The sequence below is a fragment of the Monodelphis domestica genome, chromosome 2 (assembly GCF_027887165.1).
Source record: "Monodelphis domestica isolate mMonDom1 chromosome 2, mMonDom1.pri, whole genome shotgun sequence".
Lineage (NCBI taxonomy): Eukaryota > Metazoa > Chordata > Mammalia > Didelphimorphia > Didelphidae > Monodelphis > Monodelphis domestica.
This window is the reverse complement of record NC_077228.1, coordinates 425518746-425533744: the sequence shown is the minus strand read 5'-3', so window position 1 is coordinate 425533744 and position 14999 is coordinate 425518746. Positions and strand designations below refer to the sequence as shown.

The following is a 14999-nucleotide window of genomic DNA, read 5'->3' as shown; positions in this document are numbered from 1 at the left end:
CAATCAATCAATGGGAGGATGTCAATACACTTGATAGCAACTGAAAAGCTAAAAAGTGTGATTGGTTTTGGTGAAAGATACTGAGGGTTTTTTTGGATATATTGAATTTAAGATGCATATAGGTCAGTCAATATAAAAGGAAATACATAGTATATGAATAGAAATCAAGAGAATGACTAGGCTAGTTACATAGATCTATAACTCACAGAAATGGTAAGTGAATTTTGGGGAGTTAGTGAAGTCATTGAGAGCAAGTATATAAAAAGAATAGAAGACAGACCTGGACAGAGTTTTGGGGTAAACTCATCTTTATGAACACAGAAGTTACCAGACAGGTATGTCATGAACCAGAATGCAGTGTTATGAAAACTTGGAGAGAAAAGACTTCAAGAAGAGATGATGACCAACACAGTCAAATGTTGCTAGGGTCAAAAAAGAAAAACAAGAAAAACTACTTGTCCTGACAGTTAGAGACAACTTGGAAGAAAGGTAGGAGTTTCAGTTGAAAGAAGAGAAGGGAAGCCAGACTGAAAAGGGTTGCATAGAGGGAGCCTCCCTCCCACCTTGGAATCTACCTTTGAAGGAGAGGTGAACAAGAACAGTGGCTTGAGGGATAGTCATTAAATGAGAGATGTGTTGGGGGGAGGGGATTAAACACTGAAGGAGACGGTGAAAATATTTGTAAGCTGTAAGAAGATACTAATAAGTTAGGGAGATGTTAAATACAAACCCAAGTCTCTACTTAACATTAAATGCCATATATACTATATATTGCTGCCTCTCTATCTGAGTCAACTACAAGACATGGCAGCCAAAAAAGCTAATGCAATTTTAGTTTAATAAAATTTATATTAAATGAGAAAGTGAAAGTTGCATGGTATACCACTCTAGTCAGACCACATCTAGAATACCTGCTATAGTTCTGGATACCATTATTTTATTTATCTGTATTTAATTAGTTAATTTAGAATATTTTCCCATGGTTACAAGATTCATGTTCTTTCCCTCCCCTGCCCTCAACCCCGTCTAGTAACTGACATGCAATTCCACTGGGTTTTACATGTGTCATTGATCAAGACTATTTCCACATTATTGATATTTGTACTAGGATTATCATTTAGAGTCTACATCCCCAATCATATCCCCATTGACCCATGTGATCAATCAGTTGTTTTTCTTCTGTGTTTCTATTGTCACAGTTCTTTCTCTGGATGTGGATAAACTTCTTTCTCATAAATCCCTCAGAATTGTCCTGAATGCATTGCTACTAGTATAGTAGAGAAGTCCATTACATTCGATGATAACACAGTGTATCAGTCTTTGTGTACAATGTTCTCCTGGTCCTGCTCCTTTCACTCTGCATGAAGAGTTCACATAGAATTCCTCCAGTTCATGTTTGTTTGATCACAATAGTATTCCATCACCAACAGATACCACAATTTGATCAGCCATTCCCCAATTGAAGGGCATCCCTTCATTTTCCAATTCTTTGCTACGACAAAGAGTGCAGCTATGAACATTCTTGTACATGTCTTTTTCCTTATTATATCTTTGAGGTACAAATCCAGCAGTGTCATGGCTGGATCAAAGGGCAGGCAGTCTTTTAATGCCCATTGGGAATAGTTCCATATTGCCTTCTAGAATGGTTGAATCAATTCACAACTTCACCAGCAATGCATTAATGTCCCAACCTTGCCACATCCCCTCCAACATTTATTACTTTCCTTTGCTATCATGTTAGCCAATCTGCTAGGTGTGAGGTGATACCTCAGCATTGTTTTGATTTACATTTCTCTGATTATAAGAGATTTAGAGCACTTTTTCATTTGCTTATTAATAGTTTGGATTTCTTTGTCTGAAAATTGCCTGTTCAGGTCCTTTGCCCATTTATCAATTGGGGAATGGCTTAATTTTTTTGTATAATTGATTTAGTTCCTTATAAATATGAGTAATTAGACCTTTGTCAGAGGTTTATGTTATAAAGATTTTTCCCAATTTGTTGCTTCCCTTCTAATTTTGATTGCATTGATTTTGTTTATACAAAACCTTTTTAATTATTTAATGTAATAAAAATTATTTAATTTACATTTTGTAATTTTTTGTAACTCTTGTATGGTCTTAAAATCTTTCCTTTCCCAAAGATCTGACAAGTATGCTATTTTGTGTTCACATAATTTACTTATAGTTTTCTTATTTACATTCAAGTCATTCACCCATTCTGAGTTTATCTTGGTGTAGTGTGTGAAATGTTTAGCTAGACCTAATCTCTCCCATGCTGTTTTCCAATTTTCTGTCTTGCTGAGGCCACTCACCCCAGGTCTATTCTATTGATCCTCCCTCCTGTCTCTTAGTCAGTACCATATTGTTTTGATGACCACTGCTCTATAGTACAGTTTAAGATCTGGTACTGCTACGCCACCTTCCTTCACATTTTTTCACTATTTCCCTTGATCTTAATCTTTTGTTCTTCCAAATGAACTCTATTATGGTTTTTTCTAATTCAGTAAGAAAGTTTCTTGGTGATTTGATAGGTATGGTACTAAATAAGTAAATTAGTTTGGGTAGGATTGTCATTTTTATTATTTTAGCTCTTCCTACCCATGAACAATTAATGTTTTTGCAATTATTTAGATCTAATTTTAATTGTGTGGAAAGTGTTTTATAGTTGTGTTCATATAGTTCCTGTGTTTGTCTTGGCAGATAGATTCCTAAGTAGTTTACATTGTCTATGGTGCTTTTAAATGGAATTTCCCTTTCTAACTCTTGCTGCTGAGATGTATTGGAAATATATAGAAATGCTGATGATTTATGTGGGTTTATTTTGTGGATACCATCATTTTAAAGGAAACTGATACACAGAACATGCATAGAAAGGCAACTAGAATGGTGAGTAAACTTGAAGCCATGGAGCAACAGTTAAAAGGAATTAGACATGTTTAGCCTTGAGAAAGGTTGATTTAGGAAGGACCTAATCATTGTCTGCAGCTACTTAAAGGATTTTCAAGGGGAAAAAATTTATATTTGGTCTGCATGGACCCAAAGGGCAGATCTTAGACCAGGGAATTGGTTCAACACTGAAATTTTTTTATCATCCAGGGCCCTGACTATCCACTAAAGAGAAGCCTTTCCTTACCACTGAGACAACTTCACAACTTTATCACTTTAATACATCTGGGTCCCTGAGTTAATAATTCCTTTAATGATGAAAGGGTCCCTACACTTAAGCTGACTTTAGGCTATGTCATCAAAAAATAAAAGAGGATAAACTAGGAAGAAGAGATGACACTGCCTAGACAAGTCAGAAAATCAGATAGAGGTTAAGATGGCTCTGAAAGCTCCAGAGAGTTCCCAAAGTGCTCCCCAAAGCACAAACAAGAGTCTCTACAGGATATCATGTGTACTTCAGGGATGATGCCAGAGATATAGTAAGGGGAAAGAGAAAATCTCAATGAGACAGAAAAAAAATCTGAAGCCTTTTTTCAAGCAAAAGTTGGAGAAGAGGCTCATCTAGCATCACACAGATGTGAAAAGAGTTTAGAAGGTTGCACCATCTATGTGGTTGCAAAGGAGAAAAAGGACAGGCTCAACAAAACTGGCTTTCAATGCTTCGCATATGCTTCTCTAGCTTTCTTCTTCATACCAATGTCTGGAATGCACTCCATTCTCCTCTCTGCTCTAGAGAATCTCCAAGCACCACTTTTTACAAGGAATATGAACTATCTCGATACCCTATTGAGCACCCAGTGCCTTTCTTCTCAAATTATCTTGTATGCATTTGTATTTACTCTCTTCACATGTTTTTTATACATGCTTGAAAATTAACTTGTCTTTCTAATTAGAATATTAGATCCTTAAGAGGAAAGAAAGACTGTTTCTCTGAATCTGTATCCCTAGAGCTTCACCCAGGACTTGGCAAGTAGAAGGCACATCATAAATATTTGTTGATTTGGTTAATTAGGGAAGGAAGCATTTTCCAATCAAGAATTTCTATTTTAGCTATCCTCTGTCCACTGCCATAGAAGGATCTGATGGAGTCTAAATGCATACTATTTCCCACATTATTTCTTTCTTGAGTTTTTTTTTTTGTGTTTTCTTTCACAACACAGTGATTATGGAAACACCTATTGCAGAAGAGTCACAAGTAAACCCATATCAGACTGCTTGCTACCATAGAAAGGGGAGAGGGGAGGGAAGGAGAGAGCTAACTGGGATGGCAAAAAGTCAGAAAATAATATTTTAAGTTGTCTCTACATACAATTGAAGAGAAAATACAACAAAATATTAACTAATATTTTAAAAGAGACTCTATTTTTATATTTTGGGCAAGTTAAGTCAAACCTGGTCTAAAGCTTATATATTTGTTAGTTTGAATGCTTACCAAGAAATTGGGTGCTTTTAAACAAAAATATCAGTCCTATTATGATAATCCCATGGGGATCATGGGAAAGGACATGAGTCAAGGAGAATTTATGAGAAATTGCCTAACATTTTACAATATCTTAGGGAACTAAAGCCGAGTTGTAACATGGGTAAGATAAGAAATAACCTACAACTTCCTTCTTTTCAAATTTTTTTGTCATACTAGATTATATTTAAGTTAATATTTGTAATGTGCTTTACAAAACTTAGATATACACATTTATATTTATATCTAATACTGTATACAAATAATTGATCAACATATTCTATTGATAATGAAAGCAAAGCTTTGTACCCTGTTGATGAAAACTTCTTGTGGACGTTTCCATGAAAAAACTTTTAGTGATGGTGGCATTTCAATCTTCCCTTCAGGGTCATCAAAATAATGCTATAATGGGTAAAAAGCAAATACACACATTAGAGTAAAAAAAGACATTAATAAGCCACTGAAAATGGAAATTTTCTCTTGATGGTCCAAACAAGTCTCATCCACAAACTTGACAAGAAATATTTCAAAACATTAATAATAAAAAATTTGTGATCAGACAGTTCTCTGACTGAGAATGCATGTAATATTGTCTCACTATTTATTATCAACAGCTACAAATAACAAAAATGAAAGGTAAATATTTAATTTGCTGATTTTTATAATTTTATATTCCCTATCATGTTCTATTCTTCTCAATAAAGAGAAATCAAAACACCTAGATTCAAAACCTCCTAGACACTTGCTACTTTTGGGGGGATGGGGAAGTTATAATTAGTAGTCAGTTATTTTTTAATCATGTCCAAATCTCCTTAATTCTATTTGGGGTGTTCTGGGCAAAGATAATAGAGGACTTTGCCATTTTTTTCCTAGCTCATTTTGCAGATGAGAAAACTAGGGCAACCAGGATAAGGTGATTTTTTCAGGGTGTCACAGTTAGTGTCTGAGGCCAGATTTGATCTCAAGAAGATGAATCTTCCTGAACCCAGGCCCATCTCTCTAAAGCTACCTAGCTATCCCCTACTACTTGGGCAAATAAAGTAACTGCTCTGCTTCAGTTTCCACATCTGTAAATGGGAAGAGAGTGTCAGCATAAATGAGATGTAAGTTATCCCAGCTCTAAATCTGCCCTGATAATTCAATGATTCATTAAATGTATAACTAAATATGATTTAACTTTTATACTTTTCACAGTTTATACTTTTCATAATACAGTAAGTATAAAAGTATACATAAAGTATACAATCTCACTTTTACAAAAGTAAGTCTTTTCACAGATTCATGATCATCTGAAAAAATCCTTCTAGGAAATGTGTCTAGATGTATGCATTAAGTAGAATGCCTCCAGAACATTCTTTCACATGTCAATATTTAGGATTTTTATCAAAAATAATATATAACAACAGTTGGGAACTGTTGAATATCTGTTGTATACAAAGTATTCCATACAATTCATCCCTAGTATTATAACATTTCATGAACAGAACATTATTATTGCCTACAATTTCAAAATATCTTATTAAAATAAAGCAATGTTGTTCTTACTCTGTACCAAGCACTGTGTTAAATAAACCCTTTAAAATTATTATTTCACTTGATTCTCACAAGCCTCAGAGAAAGGTGTTACTTTATTCCCATTTTACAGATGGAGAAACTGAGGCAAAAAGAGGTTAAGTGACTTCCTCAGGACCACACAACTAATAGTCAAAGGCCACATCTGAACGCAGATCTTCCTGATTCCAGGCCTAGTGCTCTATCCACTATACCACATAGCTGCCTGATGCTTACTTATGAACATCTGTCTATTAGCCTAGCACATCAAAATTTTTATGAGGGTCTAGAACAGAATTTCTTAACCTGAGGAGATTCTGTGAACTTATTATTTTAAGTACCAATGTTATCTTAGATTTATGATTTTATGCATTTAAAATCTTTTTATGAGGTCAAAGGAGTCTATAATACAAAAAAGATTAAGAACTAGTCCTCTAGGAGTATTACTGTTGGGTAAATTGTTGTTTAAAATCACATTTTAATTCTGACCTTAACCTAGCAGCCTAAATAGGAAAGTCACAGATGTTTGTGAAAATAAGAAAATATTTAAATAAATTATGATTTTATTAGTGTGAATTGGTCACTCAACAAACATTTTTAGGCACCTATCACATATCAGATACTGTGCTAAGCACTGAGGACACAAAGGTAGGATAAAGACATAGTGTGAATGCCAAGTTAAGAAAGAACTCCAAAATTTGGGTAATTTTGAAATGATTTTAGAAGGAATCTTTCAAAGCCATCCTTCTATCTCTGTAAAACAAAATAAAACTTATTAAATAATCTTCAAGAGTTGCTAAATCCAAAAAATTAATCACTATGAAGGGAACTTGAGGATGGACTGCTCCAATCAGGCTAGGTAAGAAACAAACATTTAACACACATGCATACAGTAAACAATTTTTTTAATGAGCTTGAAAATTAAAATTCAGAAAGCTTATATTCCACTTACAAAAATAGGACTTTTCCCAGATTTGTCTTTTTCTTTTCCTGCTTTTCCTCCATCCCACTTTTCTGCATTTATATCTGCTTCATTCCATTCTGGCCAAATTGGGAATTTTCCTCTTTTTATTTCAGTCAAACCAGACTGGGTGCTACTCCCAAAAGATGACTGACTAGAAAGAAAATGTTAAATAAAACATTTGAAACTCAAAGAAAATAAGATTATGTTACTTTAAAGTCCTATCCTTTTATTTCCTCAATGAGTTTTTCCCTAACATAAATGATGTCTTATATTATATGTTATATATGGAAATAAGTATTGTATGATGACACATGTACAACCTATATTATATTGTCCACCTTCTTGGTAAAGAGAGACATGTGAGAAGGAGAGAGAAAACTGATTGTTAAATATCATAAAATTATTATTAAAACTAGTATCAATATATAAAAATAAAATAAAATACATTCAATATTTGGAATCTACTCAATTTTAAAAATTCCTATAATTAAATACATGTCTGAGGAATAACTATGGCTCAATTAAGTTTTAGGAATCCAGAGAATCAAGAGATTCAAAATTCTTAAGAAAACAACAAAGAAATCACTGGAGATCTATAGCTATAATTACATATTTATTAATTCACTGTATCTATTATTAATTCAAAATTCTGCTAATTCAAGTTATACAATTTTATCGTAAGCTCCCAGGGCTTATAACAAATGGACCTGTGAGAGCTCTGTCCTTGACCTCTACTTTTATTGATCATTTTATATACTCTCATGACTTATCTCTATGAAGATGACTCCTAAGTCTATAAGCATCATTGAAAATGCTGCCTCAGAACTCCAATTTCATATTTCTATTTGTCTGCTGAAAATCTCTACCTAAATGCTATTTTTTTTTACTTACAGATTCATAGGCTATTAGAAGCCCTTGAGGTGTGACAGGAAGGGGCTAGACTAGGGAGTCAGACAAATTCCAACTAGTGGGACTTTGGGTGGGAGTCTCAGCATCCCTGGGCCTCAGTTTTTTCATCTATTAAAAGATAAGGAATTTACTGAGATGCATGCTGTAGGCTAAGATGGTGAAACAAAGAAACAAATAGAAAACAAAGTGCTTTAGGACAAGGAAAGCAGGAGAGACACATTACACTGGGGGGGGGGGGGCAGGAGGAGAGAGCAACCCAGTGAGTGCTTAGTCATTGGATAGGAAGGAGAAGAGGTCTCACAAAGCAGGGAAAGCTTGCAGAATACACACCAGTCCAGCCCTACTCCCTGTCAGGTGTCCAGAGACAACAAAACAGCAAATTCAGGAGCAGCAGCACTTCTCCTAATAATCTAAGCCAACATGACAGAGTGAAGGAGCAGACCTAAACCATCCTTATCCATCTCCACATGGCCTGAGGCAATGAACCCACAGAGCACGAAACAGCCCAAGGCAGGAGATGATTGGGAAACTAAAAGAAGGGGGAATGGAATCCAGCTGGGAAAAAAATCACTTCAAGCTTTCTTGTGGAAGTATACACTGAGGTACTCAAAGACAGCTGGCCTACACCAAGGACCAAAGAAGGCTACACTGCAAGCTTCCTCTTTGACCCAGAAATAGAGCAGAACATCAACAGAAAGAAAAAGTGAAAAGTGAAAAAAAAATAATAATAGAAAAATGAGCAAAAGATGAAGAAAAAAGCTAACTTTAGAAAGCTAACCCTTAGTGTCAAGGATAGATCAAAATATAAACTAAGAAAAGGACAACAATAGCAAAAAGAAAATAGGTGAAGCTTCACAAAGGAAAGTTGGAAAGAATGTGAAGCCCCAAAAGACTTCTTAGAAGAACTTGGAAAGAAGTTTAAACATCAAATAAGAAAAGAAATGATAGAAAGATCTGACAACTTGAAGACTAGAATGAGAAACTAGAAGTGAAAGCCCAAAAACTTCTCAAGAAAACAATTCCCTAAGATTAGAATGGGCCAAGTGGAAAAGTAAACACAACAGATAAAAGGAGAAAATAGCTACCTAAAATTAGAATTAAGCAAATAGAAGCTAATGACTCCACATAGCATCAAGAAATAATAAGGAAAAATCAAAATAATGAAAAAATAGAAAAAAGTGTGAAATACCTTGCTGGAAAAACAACTGACCTAGAAGATAGATCTAGGAGAGATAATTTAAGAATCATCAAAATATCTGAAGGCTCTGATAGAAAAAAGAACCTGGATACCATATTATAAGAAATCACCAGGGAAACCTATCCTGATATCCTTAAGCACGAGGGAAAGAGAGAAACTGAAAGAATTCACTTATCATCTTCTGAAAGAGACCTTAATATTCCAGGACTATCATAGCAAAATTCAAAAATTCCCAGACCAAGAAAAAAATACTTTAATCAGCTAGAAGGAAACAATTCAAATATCATGAAGCCACAGTCAGGATTACATGAAGACTGAAAGGCATATAACCAGGAAAATTGAGAAAACCCTCTAGAAGAAGAAAAAATGATATTTGATGAAATAGAGGAATTTTGGGTATTCCTGACAAATGAAACAGAGCTAAAAAGAAAATTCAATGGCTAAATTCAAATTCAAGAGAAAAATAAAAAGTTACACAGATAAGTGAAAACTTAAGGGTTTCAATAAGTTGTAATTGAGTATATTCATAGTGGGAAGGAGATAATTAAGCTACTTAAGATATTCATGATGCCTGGATCACATAAGGTACTTTGAATATTCAAAATGCTTAAGCTACTTACTAAACTTAGGAACTTTATTGGTACTGGGGCAGTAAGAAGGAGTATACATAGAAAGAAGGAAGGGAGTAAGAAGAATTAGGATAGGTTGATATAAAAAGAAGTCTAGGGACAGGAAAGAGAAATGGAAAGATGGAAGGGGGTAAATTATCTGACATGAAAAAGTGCCTTAGAGTCAATATAGTGAAGGAGAAGATGAGGGTGTGATGGGCAGTGCTTAAAATTTGCTCTCATTTACTCTCAAAGTGGCAATAATATCCAAAATAAGCCAGCTATAGAAACCTATTTTCTCCTTTAGGGAAGCAGGAAGTAAAAGGAGGAGGGTTGGCCAAAAAGGAGGACAAACCTGGGGAAAGGGTGGAAGCAGAAGCAAACCATTTGTTAACAGGGAAAGTCTGAAAGGAAATAGAGGGGAAGGCAAACAGGGGAAAATAAGGATGGGGGAAATAAGACGGAGGGAAAACAGTCAGTAATTATAGCAGAACAGGAATATAACAAACTTACTCATAAAATGGAAAAGGATAGTAACAGAGTGGATTAAAAACCAATATATCACAATATGCTGTCTATAGGAAACACATTTAGAGTAAAGGGATGCACACAGAGTAAAAGTAAGGAACTGGAGCATAATCTATTATGTTTCAGCTAATATAAAAAAAGCAGAGGTAGCAATTATGATCTCATGCAAAGCAAAAGTAAAAATTGATCTAATCAAAATAGATAAGGAATGAAATTGCATATTGATTAAAAGTATCACATAGACAATAACATCAAATTCCTAAAGAGTTACCTGAGTTAGAGAAGAAAATAGTAAAAAAATTACTAATGGAGGACCCTTGAACTTCCCCTCTCAGAAGTATAAAAATCCAAAGAAAAAGTAAATAATACATCAATTAAATTATATATGTGTATATGTATATATATACATATTTTTATATGTATATATATATATGGGTATATGAGGTGTTCAGGGAGGGGTAGTATCTCTGGTATGGAGGGCTTGTCATGTGTCGTGACCTCCTAGGTCAGCTCCCCAGCCTCTGACCCTCACCTGACACCCAGCTCTCACTTGTGGCTCCCAGTTGCAGCTAGCATGCAGCAGCTGCCACACCCGGGGCAACGGCTTCGACAGGCCGGCTAAACCTTGTGAGGGTAGCCATTGGGTTGTTAACCCCTAGTGAACCAGGGCTTTGCTCACCCAGCATGTGAAGACTGCTTCGGCTGAACAGGCGGAAGAAACCAAAAAGAAGTTTCAAAGGCTGAGATGGCGACGTAGCAAAGCACTGTGGAGTGCTTAGGGCATGTTGGAGCACAAAGGACAACACGGCCATCCAATGCAGCTGAGGAAGTCTCCAGACGTAACAATTTTCCATGGCACTGGACCCAGGCTTCCAACGCCGAGAGAGTGGGACTGTCTCTGTGCATCAACTTTTCCACTTAAATCTCTTTCACGCACAAGTGTCTTTTTGCACACTCATCTATCCTAACCCTGTCCACCCTCTTCAACACCTGCGGCGATGGGGGAGTGGTGATGCAACAGGTGGAGGTGACCAATGGCAGTTGTAGTCTCAATCCTGCCCGTAGGTGGCCCACGGACCAGTGGTTGCTCGGCCCTGTAGGGCAGCAGGGACGTTGGGCAGCAGGAACGTTCGGCAGCATCCTGGGCGACTGAGCAGCCCTCTCTAGGACAGCACTGCTCACCCTAATCAAGGGAGGGGACTAGAAAAGGTGTCCCAAACATTGCCTGCCCCACAAACACCCGGTCAGCACACCGCGGCTGGGGGGTCATCCCTTTAAGCGGTCGAAACCAAAGAAAACATAATACAAAGAAACTCCTACTAGGAGCATGGAACATCAGAACATTACTTGATAGAATACCCCAAAACCTGAGAGAACAGCTCTAATTGGTAAAGAACTGGCACGATATAACATCGACATCGCAGCCTTAAGCGAAACACGCTGACCAGAAGAGGGATCACTCATCGAACCCACCACCGGATACACCTTCTTCTGGAAAGGTAGAGCCTCAAATGAAGACAGAATCCACGGTGTTGGCCTGGCTATCAAGACCAGTTTGCTCAAACAGCTGCCAGACTTGCCTGTGGGCATCAGCGAGAGGCTCATGAAGATCCGTTTGCCTCTCAGCAAAGACCAGTATGCCACAATCATCAGCGCATATGCTACAACACTGACCAGCAAAGAGGAGACCATCGAGCAGTTCTACTCTGACCTGAGTGCCGTCCTGCACTCAGTGCCCACAAATGACAAGCTGATACTACTGGGAGACTTCAATGCCCGTGCTGGCCAGGACCATGAAAGATGGAAAGGAGTGCTCAGCAAACACAGCTTGGGCAAAATGAACAACAACAGCCTACTACTACTCAGAAAATGCTCAGAGTTCGAACTCACCATCACAAACACTGTGTTCAGAATGGTGAACAAATATAAAACAACATGGATGTACCCACGATCAAAACAGTGGCATCTCATTGACTACATCATTGTATGCTGGCGAGACATCCAGGATGTACAGATCACCAGAGCCATGAGAGGAGCTGAATGCTGGACAGAATACCGATTGGTTAGAGCAACTCTTCAAATGTGCATTGCGCTTCGCCATCCAAAATGCGCCCAGACAGTTCGCACATTTTACAATGTGAGTTATTTAGAGATCCATCTTATTTGCAAACATTCCAGTCCTGCCTGGACGACAAGCTGTCTGCCAAGGGACCACTCACTGGAAGCCAACCGAGAAATGGAACCAGTTCAGAGACACAGTGAAGGAAATATCAAAGGCAATCCTAGGCCCCAAACAACGCAACCACCAGGACTGGTTCGACGAGAACAACACTGCTATTGAAGACCTATTTAGCAAAAAGAACAAAGCCTTTATGGAATGGCAAAATTACCCAAACTCTGCTCCTAAGAAGGACAGATTCAAGTCTCTCCAAGCCACGGCACAGTGTGAGATCAGGAAGATGCAAGACCAATGGTGGGGGAAAAAAGGCAGAAGAAATCCAGGGCTTTGCTGATACAAAAAACTACAAACAATTTTTCAGTGCCCTCAAGACTGTCTATGGGCCATTAAAACCCACTACCACTCCCCTGCTATCCTCTGACGGTGACACTCTCATAAAATATAAAAAAGGCATCAGCAACAGGTGGAAAGAACACTTCAGTCAGCTTCTCAACTGGCCCTCTTCAGTCGACCAAAGCACCCTTGACCAGATCCCCCAAAACCGCACCATTGAACAACTTGACATCCCTCCTTCAATAGAGGAAGTCCAAAAAGCCATTAAACAAATGAGTGCAGGCAAGGCACCCGGTAAAGACAGGATCCCAACTGAGGTGTACAAGGCCTTAAATGGAAAGGTGCTCCAGGCATTCCACATAGTGCTGACCAGCATATGGGAAGAGGAAGACATGCCCCCAGAACTCAGATGCCTCCATCGTAGCCCTATACAAGAACAAAGGCACACCAGCAGCCTGTGACAACTACAGAGGCATCTCACTACTCTCCACTGCTGGAAAGATCCTCGCCCATGTTATACTCAATAGACTCCTATCATCTGTTTCAGAGCAGAACCTGCCTGAATCACAATGTGGCTTCCAACCAGATCGCAGCACTATTGACATGGTCTTCATGGTAAGGCAAATGCAGGAAAAATGCCTTGAGCAGAACCTGAGTCTCTCCATTGTCTTCATAGACCTGATGAAGGCTTTCGACACAGTGAACAGGGATGCATTGTGGGTGATCCTTAGCAAGCTTGGTTGCCCAGCAAAATTCGTCAAACTGATCCAGCTCTTTCATGTCGACATGACAGGGGAAGTCCTATCTGGTGGAGAGACTTCCGACCTCTTCAACATCTCCAATGGCATGAAACAAGGCTGTGTTCCTCGCTCCGGTACTATTCAACCTATACTTCACCCAAGTATTACGACATGCTGTGATGGATCTAGACCTGGGTGTCTACATCAAATACCAACTGGGTGGCTCACTATTTGACCTTCGCCGCCCTGACTGCAAAAACAAAGACAACAGAGACACTCATCCTGGAAGCTCTCTTCACAGATGACTGTGCTCTCATGGCCCACCAAGAAAATCATCTCCAAACCATTGTGGACAGGTTCTCTACAGCAACAAAACTGTTTGGCCTGACTATCAGCTTCAGCAAAACAGAGGTGCTGATCCAACCTGCACCAGGGAGGCCAACTAACCAGCCGTGCATTACAATCAACGGCACTCAGCTTTCTAATGTCAACACTTTCAAGTACCTGGGCAGCACCATCGCCAAAAACAGGTCCCTAGACCACAAGATTAATGCCAGGATCCAAAAGGCCAGCCAGGCACTCAGGGGACTGCGATCCAAAGTCCTCTAACACAGAGGTGTAAGCACTGCGACAAAGTTCAAAGTGTATAATGCAGTGGTCCTCAGCTCGCTTCTGTACGGTTGTGAGACATGGACACTATACCAGAAGCACATGAAACAGCTGGAGCAATTCCACCAACACTCTCTCCGGTCAATCATGAGGAATCGATGGCAGGACCGAATCACCAACCAGGAAGTCCTCGACAGAGCCAACTCTACCAGCATCGAAGTAATGGTCCTCAAAACCCAGCTACAATGGTCTGGACACGTCATCCGCATGGACCCACAGCAAATACCAAGACAGGTATTCTATGGTGAACTGTCAGCTGGACTCAGGAAACAAGGTCGACCAAAGAAAAGATTCAAGGATCAGCTAAAGTTAAAATTGAAGTGGGCTGGCATTACACCAAAGCAACTAGAACTTGCTGCCTCTGTCAGAAGCAGCTGGTGAACCCACATTAACCATGCTGCCACCATCTTTGAAGATGAACGACGTTGACATCTTGCCGCTGCATGAGAACGCCAACACCAGGCCACAACCACACCTCCCGTAACATCTGGCATTCCATGCCCCATATGCCACAAACTTTGCGCCTCAGTCTTTGGACTTCAAAGCCACATGAGGGTACATCAATAGATGATAATGCACAAAGACAATTGTCATTCTAAGTCACTGAGAGACTACAACTATACATATATATATATATATATATATATATATATATATATATACACACACACATATATATAAAATAATAAATAAAAAAGAAGCTAAGGTGTTAAAACTTCAGAAAAGCTAGATATGATGGACCTCTAGAAAAAACTGAATGGGAGTGCAGTACAGTTGCAGTACATTGCACCTTCATAAAAACTGACCATATAATAGGGCACAAAAGCATCAACCAAATGAAGAAAAGCAGAAATAGTCAATACATCTTTTTCAGACTATAATGCAATAATTATTACATACAACAAAGTTTATCAT

General features: G+C 38.3%; 1 protein-coding gene across 5 annotated transcripts in view; it reads right to left on the bottom strand.

Annotated features, from left to right (window-relative positions):
• Positions 1 to 14999, bottom strand: part of ADGB (androglobin) — a 297945-nt gene that overhangs the window by 260929 nt on the left and 22017 nt on the right. For all 5 annotated transcript variants that reach the window (XM_007484699.3, XM_016428944.2, XM_016428941.2 and 2 more), the window contains exons 2-3: positions 6909 to 7071; positions 4715 to 4807 (exon numbers count right to left, since the gene is read on the bottom strand). In XM_007484699.3, the coding sequence (XP_007484761.1) occupies positions 4715 to 4807; positions 6909 to 7071 (256 nt within the window). The remainder of the gene's footprint in view (positions 1 to 4714; positions 4808 to 6908; positions 7072 to 14999) is intronic.